General features: G+C 41.9%; 1 protein-coding gene across 1 annotated transcript in view; it reads right to left on the reverse strand.

Moving 5' to 3' along the window:
• Window positions 1-8,816, reverse strand: part of RB195_022794 (uncharacterized protein) — a gene marked incomplete at both ends in the record, with an annotated part of 65,596 nt that extends 56,780 nt beyond the window's left edge. The window contains 7 exons of the mRNA XM_064210022.1: window positions 42-144; window positions 215-316; window positions 3,504-3,560; window positions 3,641-3,784; window positions 3,843-4,022; window positions 7,919-8,530; window positions 8,787-8,816. Coding sequence (XP_064065903.1) covers window positions 42-144; window positions 215-316; window positions 3,504-3,560; window positions 3,641-3,784; window positions 3,843-4,022; window positions 7,919-8,530; window positions 8,787-8,816 — 1,228 coding nt within the window. The remainder of the gene's footprint in view (window positions 1-41; window positions 145-214; window positions 317-3,503; window positions 3,561-3,640; window positions 3,785-3,842; window positions 4,023-7,918; window positions 8,531-8,786) is intronic.
• Window positions 8,817-10,942: the final 2,126 nt, after the last annotated feature.

Below are 10,942 nucleotides of genomic sequence, written 5' to 3' on the forward strand. Positions count from 1 at the left end.
ATAACACATGTACAACAAAAACACAGCGCGTGGAAACTCACTGAAACTCAAGATATTGTTTTTTATGTCTTCCGCATCATCATCCTCGAATCCGACCACATAAACTTGAAGCGACTCAAATACACCGATGCGATGTTTGACCAGCTACAGAAATGAAACATCGAAATCATGTGCAATGGACATAATTAAACAAGGTTTCTCGAAAATACATTACCAAACTATCACTTGTGGGATCGAAACTGAAGTCATTTCGATTGCTCCAGCAGTCATCAACCCAGGAAGGAAGAAGGACTTTTTGTCCAAGTGAAACGAGCATCTAAAATTGCAACAAATCGCGATATGACCATAGCTGTTGTAACAAGAATTTGTAAACCTTTACAGAACAACGGTTCATCGCTTATCTTCATTAAAATGAAACTTTATTTGAAAATAGCAAAGTGAATAATGTAGGAAACACTTCTTGAAACTGACCCTAGCAGAAAAGTCAAGGACTTTATGCGCAATGTTTTAATGAAAGACTTTTTGCATTTTCTAATATCCATCACTTGCTAGTCTATATGAAGGAGCAGCATTTGAATCAGTATAGCTTACTCTGGATTTCAATGACATACTACCTTGTACTACACGTCAATATCACACGAAACTCCTTCAGTTCGATTAAAACCATCACCCCACGAATCTAGGGTCGTACGGGTTTCAGGTGGATGATGACTACACGGGGTCGCAGATTGTGGGGAAGGGGATGACTCCGTTCATCTCTTCCTGTATCAGTGTAAACGGATGACCCCGGAACGCTATTTCTTACGACGTCGTCTATTGTAGCGCGCCACCTTTGCGCCCCTCGCTTGCGATTCGTTCGAATGGGTTTTCGACGAATCGCAGGCGGGGGCGGGGGTAGAGGTTGCGCATTGCAACAGAAGCCGTCGTAAGAAACAACGTTCCAGGATCGTCCTTTTAAGGTAAGTAAGTTAAGTTCGCCTAACATGTTCATATGTGTGTGAACCGACTTGCATTAGGGATGCAGCGTAGTACTGCAAAGTAGTCACTGCGAAGTTCCGTAGCTTAGAATTGATACACTTCCTTTACGATTTGAGTCATTCTCTGAACGATTTGCAGAAAGTATTCGTTCTAACCAACCTCAAGTTGTAAGATTTTCAAGAAGTCTTATTTCCGAGATGCTGTTTTTAGTACATTTTTCACAACTACCTCGGTAAAAAGGTAAGTGTGAGCTCCTGATACATGTCTATTTTTAAGAAGTCAAGGAAAAGAAGAGAGACCAAAACAGTTTGCTACAAGAATAGCAGATGGTTCATAACGTCCAAGAATTGATACCCGACATATTTTCGCTTCGCTTCTGAAGAACTAGCTATTACTGTGTTCTAATGTATTGACGTACACTATATTACAAAACAATGAATTTAGTCACTACCCATAGTCGGCACGGAACGCCAAGATGATATCTTCGGGTCAAAACGACCTGAAACTTGCGTAAGCGGCTGCACTCTAAGCGGTGCTGTAGAGCGTCGCGGTTAAGCTAAAGTGGAATCCTACTAGCATCACTCATCACTATAGTTTGTGATGGTCCACCTCAATGACAACCGCTAGCTCTACCACGCCGCATCGAGCGCGGCTTCTTACGATACTACACCGAACTTCACATCGTTTTCACCCGACTATATTATCGCGTGACGCTGTTCTCCAAACCATCGCTGAGGCGTGTCGTTCTTAAACACAGCTCTGCCCGACCTATTGCATGCAATACAACATACAAATTTAAGATACTTAGGCTAGAATGGGGTCTGACTCGGTTAAAGAGAAAAACATGCACTTCAACGCGATATTCTTAGTTTCGTGCGGAGCTCTTCATCCGCATTGTCTCCTTTGCCATTTTGAACTCCTTTTAACGACTATTCCAACTCTGTTCCCGTTCCACTTTTAGTGTGGCCAAATAACTCTTAGCAAACTGAACCGTCAGAGAAGAGTGTTTCGAAGAAGTACGTAGTGATAAAACGGTTCAGGTGCATATCTGCATTTTATAAATATCATATGGCTTCTTTTCAAGGTGATAGTCGAGCTAAAATCCCATAAAAGCGCAGCGTACTAATCAAATGCAAAGGGGAAACAAGACAACACGTTTTACTTTTATTTACATCAAATGTAGGAGATGGGTATATCTCAGAAAGGAAGGGAATTTCTGCAGCCGATCAATTCAACCATTTCTAACTGCAAAGACAGTCATAGCCGGATACTCGCCGACCGATCTTGAAGGATTGCCCTTAGTGAATGCTTCGAAACAAAGAAACTTTCCTACTGTGTTGTATTATGAAAATGATGTAAAAAGGACCATCAGAAGCTACTTGCGCTGTTCAAGCAATTTGTTTTCTTTACATGTGTACTGCGATGGGTTATTAACCCATTAAGTGGCACGAGAATGTACAAAAAGAACGCTTCACGCGTTATACGCGCTAAAGTGGTTGAAGATAGAACTTAAAAATATAGAAAGTTCAAAACGACATGAAGGACGAACGCAGTTGTGTACGCGGCTTCTCTCGAGGCTTTTCGGCTGACCATATTGGCTAGGGACATGGTGAAACTCTTGCTGGCATCACACAACGCTGCAGTTTGCGATGGTCCCAACTGCTGCCTCCACCAAGCGCTTACGCAAATGCACCGCAACTACACTCGTGATTCATGTCGTTTTGACCCAACAATGCAACGTTGAGCTCGAGCGAATACAGTTGGGTCAGTAATTTTTGATTCACGGTGAAACATCACGTAAGCGGTCACGTTTCAAGCGGTGAGATTTTCATCTATACTAAGATGAACGGAAGCAGCGCAGCTCTTGGCTGACCTAAAGCCCGAATGTGGGGTTGGGGCAGCGGCCCATCACCTAGGCGTCTGCTGCAGACCCGTTGGAAGCGAAGGAAAACGCTGCACAAAAATCGCGAGTTTTCGAACGGAGTGAGTGTAGCTAATTTCCTACTTACGCAACTCCGGAGTGTTCTTCCCAAATGCATCTCTAGGATGATATTTTCTCAAATCCTTAGCTGACTGGTAGTACCTAACTCTTTAGCACCAATCCTATTCCAAAACGGTAATAGAGCTAGTTTTGCTGACAAATGAAAGGACCCTGGAGAATGACGGAGTGGTACGAGCGCCCAAAATCGTTAATACGACCCCGACTATTTACTTAACATAGCACCACAAATAAGGTCGTTTTGAATCGATCGCAAGGGGATCGGGGAGTCGGATGGAAGAATTAGTAGCACCATAGGTTTTAATAATATCGCTGATTTTTCTTTTAAATATAAACCAGCGCCTAGTCTCCAGTCTCTACGAAGAAGCTTACTCTAGATGCTGAGTTGTAGCAGTTCTGAACCTGCAAGTCAACACAAAGCGACACTACTCTCCCGGAACTATGATTTGAAAAACCGCAGAAAGAAAAGAATCACTATGAATTAAATCTCAAACTTCCGAACGAATGAATAGTAAACTGTACAAACCCTGAATGCTCTTCCTCTCGCTTGCGTGGTGACCAAGAAAGTGTTATATGGATCAGGCTGCAAATTGGATGTGAAAATTGAAGACAAAAACAACTACTAAAATTTCAACAGACTAGTAGCAGTAGTAAACATCGCACCTCCTTTCTAATGTGTCCACCCATGTAACGGATCATCTTAATCCAGTTCCTTCTTTCATTTTCATCTCCATAACCTATAACAACGTTAAAGTTGCGAAGCATATCGCAATAAAGAGGGCGATTTGGTTTCGGACGCGGTAGCGGCTGAAAAGAAAGTTTTTATGCTCAAAAAGGAAGGCTGTGTTCTGGGAAAGGTACTCACCAAATTACGTAAAACACGGCTCTTTAATAATGTTAGACCAAAAACCAGTAAATGAGGATATGAAGAGATGAAGTTGCGGAAGAGTTCAGACTCAAATTCTTCGAAGAGAAATACAACATCACTTTCATTTATGTATTCAGCTCCTGTCGCACTGTGATGTACACTGCAAAGGTCCCTCACCTAAACGCACAAAATCATACAACTCCAACGGCAGAATTTTGACCGAATGTCTCATTGTTACTTTAGCTATGAAAGGGTCGCAAATACAGTCAAACACTATTATCTCGCTGTTCAGGTGCCACTAGAAGTCTTGGTTATCATCACTTGCCCCATACACTCTTTAACCAAAAACATCGGACAACCCAGTTAAGACTGCAAAACTAGTCTCACTGCGTACAAAACTTTGAGAGTACCCTGCACTTATGTCGTAATGCACTGTTATTCCAGTTCACAAACAATTTACTCTGGTTTCTTCGTCTTTTTTTTCCGATCGTCACTAATTGTCATCTTCCTGCCTTCTTTTTTCTTCTGCTGCTCGGCTGTCAGTTCTTCTGCTATTCGCTCTCATTTGGTCTAGTACTCAATCTGTTCTACTTCTCATGCTTAGGAGCCTCTATTAATTGTAAATATTTTTGTATTTCATTCTAGTTAACACTGAACCTGCTTATCCACAAGGTTATTCCTTATTTTCTTTCTTCCTTCCTACTTTATCCACTTCATCCTAACCTCCAAATTGTCAGCATTCCCATGGTCCCGCAAAAATGATGTTTTAACCCCTCCCTCTTTACCCAGCAATTCATAAAATAATAGGCTCTTTTCAGTAACCTTATTCGCCTTAAACATGCTGCAATATTGAGACGATATCGTATCCGAATGAGGGCTTTGATGTCACGAGTGCCCGCATTGTTCTCTTTCCGTGATGACGGCATTGTTTTCCTAATACTATTAGAAACAACTAATCACGGAACTGTTTTGCGATGTACGGCGCTCGGCAATATAATATAGTGAAAGTGGAGAACAATCAGCAATGTCAGCTGATTGTGCTGAGGTGATTTTTGTGGTGATCATCAAAAGTTGACCACATAACGGAGCGGAACCATCGAAAGAAGAACGAGAAATGATTTTAAAAGTCATTACACAATCGAACGACTGCCAAATACGAAAATTTGTAAAACATCAGAACATCAAACATCATAGAATAGGGAAAAGGACGGGGCCGTGATGTGCGCGGTTTCTGTCAGCATACAGTAGGGTCAAAACGACACAAAACACGGTGCAATTGCGTACGTGGCTTCTCTCAAGGCGGTGCAGTGGAGCGCAGCGGTTAAGATGTACTGGAACCCTTGCTAGCACCACCCATCGCTGCCGTTTGCGATGGTCCCACCTCGGTTCCAACTGCTGCCTTCACCGCGCCGTTTCGAGAGCGCACGCAAACGAACCGTGCTTCATGTCGTTTTGACCCTACTATAGTAACTGTCGCCACGGCGCCGTTGCTGCTCTGCACCTGACTCCGCCGCCGTTCGTACTTTGTGCTCTTTGAAGCGCACAACAAATAAATGTTAATGCAGACCTTGTAAATACGGTAGGGAAGTAAGGATGTACGGAAAGCGATCTGGGATTGTGAAAAACTCCATGTTAGCGGTTTTGACCCCATTTCAATGTTGAGGGATTTGCTGCTTTCTTCATATAATTCTTTAGACAAATCCAACAATAATTCGAAAAGTAGATTACTAATAGCCACTCGTTGGTTGTTGTATTCGTCACCAACTCCGTACGCACAGTCTACTGACACTGGCATCTGGCTCTCAGTAGGGTATTATAAGTTGCTTCGCAGGAGTGCACATTACCCAAGAGTGCGAGAGAAGAGGTACTCGAACGACGTTCGCGTCGCCACACAGCGATGGAAAGCGCGCACTTGGCAGATAGGGGAGTGAAGAAGGAACTAACACAGTAAGTTCTGATATATAGTAGAGTCAAAACGACATGAAGCACGCCCGCAATTGCGTGCGCGGCTTTTCTCAAGGCGCTTCGGCCGAATTTAGCGGCTAGGAATGTGGTGAAACCCTTGCTGGCACCATCCAACGATGCAGTTTGCGATGGTCCCAACTCGGTCCCAACTGCTGCCTCCACCGCGCCTTTTCGAGTGCGTCCGCAAATGCACCGCAATTACACTCGTGATTCATGTCGTTTTGACCCGACTATATGAGTATAGCAATTAAGAGGATACTATCAAAAATAAGGGCTAGATCCTCCTATCCAATTGAAAAATTTATCATCAAAGGCATATCAAAGAAGGATATGCTATTATCGTGAACTACATTTACTTCATTTGAGAAACTTCACACATATAAAGATTATAACAAAAACATGCAGCAGGGTAAACATTAACATGCGTCGATTTTCAAACATCCCATAATTTCACGCGCTATTTGTTCTATGAAAGCTCACAGCGACAAATATGTGTTCGATAATGTGGATGTAGCCAAAAAGTGCAGATATAATATTCAGTGTCAGTTCTAATACTTACCTGTACGTTTTATCCAATAAAGAGTTATATAATTTTTCAAACTCCTCTACTTTCTACAGCGTTCTATAGCTTCATCCATACCTATTCTCTGCATACAATCAATATGCCTGGTTAGGTGTATGAGTAGCAAGCAGACACCCCTGTATCTTCAGGGGAAAATTTTTAGGTACAATGGATGTCTGTGAGGCATCTTCAATTTTACTTTGCTAGATGAGCAGAAAGAAATGCCTAGAAAGTGAAAAAAGTGAAAAAATGTAGTAGTACAGTGACCAGTGAAACATTTCTAAAATCATCTTTTGCATTTGCATTTACATAGATGGATGAATGGTTTCCTTTTAGCAATTCAGAATAGGAAACTAAGCACTTTCATTCACATTTCTAAACGGCATTTTACTTATATAAGTTCTTAAACAACTCCACTTTATCTAAAGTTTCAAACAATTTCCATCCTCAGGCGCTTTCCTTTTTTGTTCTATTCGAAAAGCGCATCGTAGGAACTGCAGACGCGGCGAAATGGGCGAAGTGTAGGGCACTGTCTGCAGGGCGTCGGGAAGACGTAGCATAAGAGCTACTGTGAGGATTATGAGGCTATCAGGAGCGCAGTGCAATTATCGACGCTTTTTACCTTTCTTGACATGGCCACACATTAGGCGGGTATCCTTTGACTGTTCTATGAAAATACCTATTTTGTAACTGTAAAAACGCCAGATCGCCACGAAAAGACTTGTTATATCGATTTTGATTCCGAAGAAGCGGTAAAGGACTGATTACAAGAAAAGGAAAAAATACGACGTGGAGACTTATAGCTTCAGAAATGCAAGAAACTGCAGAAAAATTTTCCTCCAACTACTGAAACATAAAGGGAGTATACCACGAATCTGACGTGGTGAGGCAATCCGCGGGAAAAGCTGGAGAAGAGGTCGTACATTACGGGATCCAGCATCGTTCCGTCATGAAAAAACGGCGTAGGAACCGATTAGTCCCTACGAGGTACATTGGAGCGCTCCTTTATGTAACGATCCGGTCCCCTAAGTAGCCTAATCATCGCCTTTACTTGAATAGGCTAGTGAGGAGACCTTGTTAATCTGCGACTATTCACTCTTGGATGCAAAAAACGGCCTCTTCCACGCTGTTTTTCACGACGAGTAGGGAAAGATGGGATGAACCACCCTGGATTCTGCAATCTGCAACAGCATCTTCAGCTTTTTCCTCGGATCCCTTCACTACGTCAGATTCGTGGTGTGTTGCCTTTAATTGTGACCTGAAGAAACACCTTGAGAACATTGGAAACCAATTATAATAGCGAGCTTTCTCCAGATAACAGGATAATAAGGACGGGAAAAGAATAATATCTAAAAAGTGGAAAATAATCTCTCAAACCTTTAAAGCACTCTTGCGGCATGAACCAACTAGAGTACAACTAAATCGAAGAAGTATAGGATAAAACAAAGGTGAAGACTTTTGCAACTTTAGGAGAATAGAAGACGGACTTAGTTTGGACTTCATACTATTGGACTTAATCAAAAGGACCATGAGAACTCTAACCTACAGCTAGAAAAAAATTGACATAAAAGTGGGCGTATCCACCCATAACTTGGTGATCACCACGGAAATGCGTTACATCCGTATTGGTTTCATGGCCAGCAAACTCAATAAACTCTAGCATGTTTTCGTAGAGCTTATGCGTGCAAGCCGAATAGAAGTCTGCGATGAATCCAAAAATTTCGTAACTATAAGCAGTTTCGGTGGCGGTACATCTCGCCAATGTTCGTACTGTGGAGGTCTTGTCCAAGTGAGAACTAGTCGGACTTGTGCATGTGGAAGCTATTTGAGCACTACCAGCAGGTAAAGCAGAAACGTTGCTGCCCACGTTGCTCTTCAGTTTAAAATGAAGAGCACGATCAGAAATGTTACAGAGTAACAATTGAACACGAGCCACGTACGGTCGATCAACAATGGCGCGGAATGTGAGCACTGTTGCTTTGATATTTCGTTTTATGGACCCGGGATTGAGTTGTGCTTTTTTCGACTTAACGATATTAAAAGTGCCATCAGAAGAGGATGTTGGAACAACTTGAGTAGCTTTAACATCAGATAACTCACTGCTCTTTGGATTGTAAGAGTCACGTTTTTCGACTAACTCCAAAGAGCAGTGACTTATCTGATGACAAAGCTACTCAAGTTGTTCCAACATCCTCTTTTAATTTTTTTTAACACTTTTAATATCGTTAAGTCGAAAAAAGCACAACTCAATCCCGGCTCCATAAAACGAAATATCAAAGCAACAGTTCTCACATTCCGCGCCATTGTTGATCGACCGTACGTGGCTCGTGTTCAATTGTTACTCTGTAACATTTCTGATCGTGCTCTTCATTTTAAACTGAAGAGCAACGTGGGCAGCAACGTTTCTGCTTTACCTGCTGGTAGTGCTCAAATAGCTTCCACATGCACAAGTCCGACTAGTTCTCACTTGGACAAGACCTCCACAGTACGAACATTGGCGAGATGTACCGCCACCGAAACTGCTTATAGTTACGAAATTTTTGGATTCTTCTAGTAAAGTCAATAAAGTTTCTTCTTCTGAGATTTGGAGTACAGCCGGTGGAAGTGTGTATATCACAGTTCACTGCCTTCCATCTTTTTCCTCTGCCATTAACTGTTCACTACTTTCACAAGCCACGAAAATCACGCATGCACCCTATGTTTGGGAAAGCGGCGGAGCAAAAATTCGTCGAAACGATCATGATTCTCCAGTCGGTCTGGAGGCACTATCTACGCAGATGCAACTACGCAGAGACACACGGGGCTGTATACAGGTTCGTGGCTGCCAGTTAATTTGAATTTTTAATTCACAAGGACCTCTTGTTATGTTCCCTACAGAAAACTTCCAGTCGAAGACAACCCCATAAATGTCATAAAATATTTTGGACTCCTTCAGAAGCGCAATATTTGGGTTCTACATGAATCCAGAGAGATTAACCTACTCCGACTAACCAACATCTGCAAAATGAATCCCAAACAAAGTGAAACCAACCCATTTTTGAAATGAGTCATCAATGTTGGCGAAAAACGAACATACTAGGTTAGCTCCTTATTTTTCTTACAGAGGCATACCCTTTACCATTTCATAGTTTCTTAATCACACATTGATGATCATTCTTCGATGTGTTCACCGTGTCTATTCTGAAGTAAAAACTGTTCAGTTTCTTCGCTCACCTCAACTACGCTGTTGAGTTGCTCATTGAGGAGCCTTAACCCTTCCCGCCTCCTGTTTCTGTACGATTGTGACCCTCAGAGAAAGATGGACACTATGACAGATACTTGTGTTGAATACATCGATGGATAATCATCAGTGTGTGATTAGAAAATTATGAAATTGTAAAGGGCAAGCGTGTGTAAGCAAAAAGTAAAGTGAGTAAAGTAATTAGCCAACCCAATATATACAGACGCGGAAAAAAAGTTGCGACCTTTTCCCTTCGAGCTTATTTTCCGATTTTGCTCTCCTTTTTCTTTTGTTAAATCTAGGATAGATAATTGCAAGTAATGTCACGGATGCAATTCCGTCTGAAAAAAGGGAAAACTGCGGAAAGAAAATTTGCAATTTTAGTCTTATTGAAAGTACATGTAAAAAATATTAGCGGTTACCTTTCCACCGCCCAATATATTGGTGAATATCAATAATGTCGAAAACTTCCTGAAAGTACTTTTTACGACATACGGATATCCCCAATCAAATATCGCTGCAGTTTTCGTCACATTCCACAAACTCTAATTGAAAATGTTGAAGCGAAAAGCAAAGGATTATGAAATCAATCCACTGTTTGGAGATATCGTCGACGGACTAAGTATATCCGAGATCAGCGTTGTCGAATGACCCCTAGAGGTTACGTTCCGTCTAGTATTATACGATACAAAAAGAGAAACACAGTGTTCCTACGCCTTATCTCGCTTCTCATTACCGCAGGAGCAGTGTTGAAGTTGTTCCTCCCTCCCTCGTTCAAATATTGTCTCTGGAATTTTGTTGCACATTTCACCTGAAAATTCACTCCCTGTGATGTACGGTGCAAACCTGCGATCGCACCTCAGCAGACCATACAATGGTCCGGTTCAACCTCCCATGTTTGAGGTGCCCTGGATCCTTGAATGCCCCAAAAAGCTCGCGTCGGACGGATGGACAGACAGACAATTCTGCACTTTACATACTAGGAGGTATGCGTTATGGGCAACAAGCTTATGAGGAGCAAATGAGCAATCGAGGGTGCCAGTTTAGATTCAGATTTTGGGTATGCATGATCTTTCAGCGTTTGCATCCCAGGGACGAAGAAAGTCACTGCTTTATACTCAAAAATAGGACGATGCAAATATTGATGCGCGCTTCTGTTTCCTCAACTTCTTCACACTTTAACACTGATGATATGTCACAAGTCAATATGTTAGTGTTGTTATAAATGGTTAAATTGTAATCTTCTTTCTTTTGTTCAGAAACATTTGGACAAGATAGCAAAACTCAAAATGATTTCAAAATAGCACACTTTACTACTACATACTATCAGGTGCACAATAATTGCAATGC

Source organism: Necator americanus, chromosome X (assembly GCF_031761385.1).
Source record: "Necator americanus strain Aroian chromosome X, whole genome shotgun sequence".
Lineage (NCBI taxonomy): Eukaryota > Metazoa > Nematoda > Chromadorea > Rhabditida > Ancylostomatidae > Necator > Necator americanus.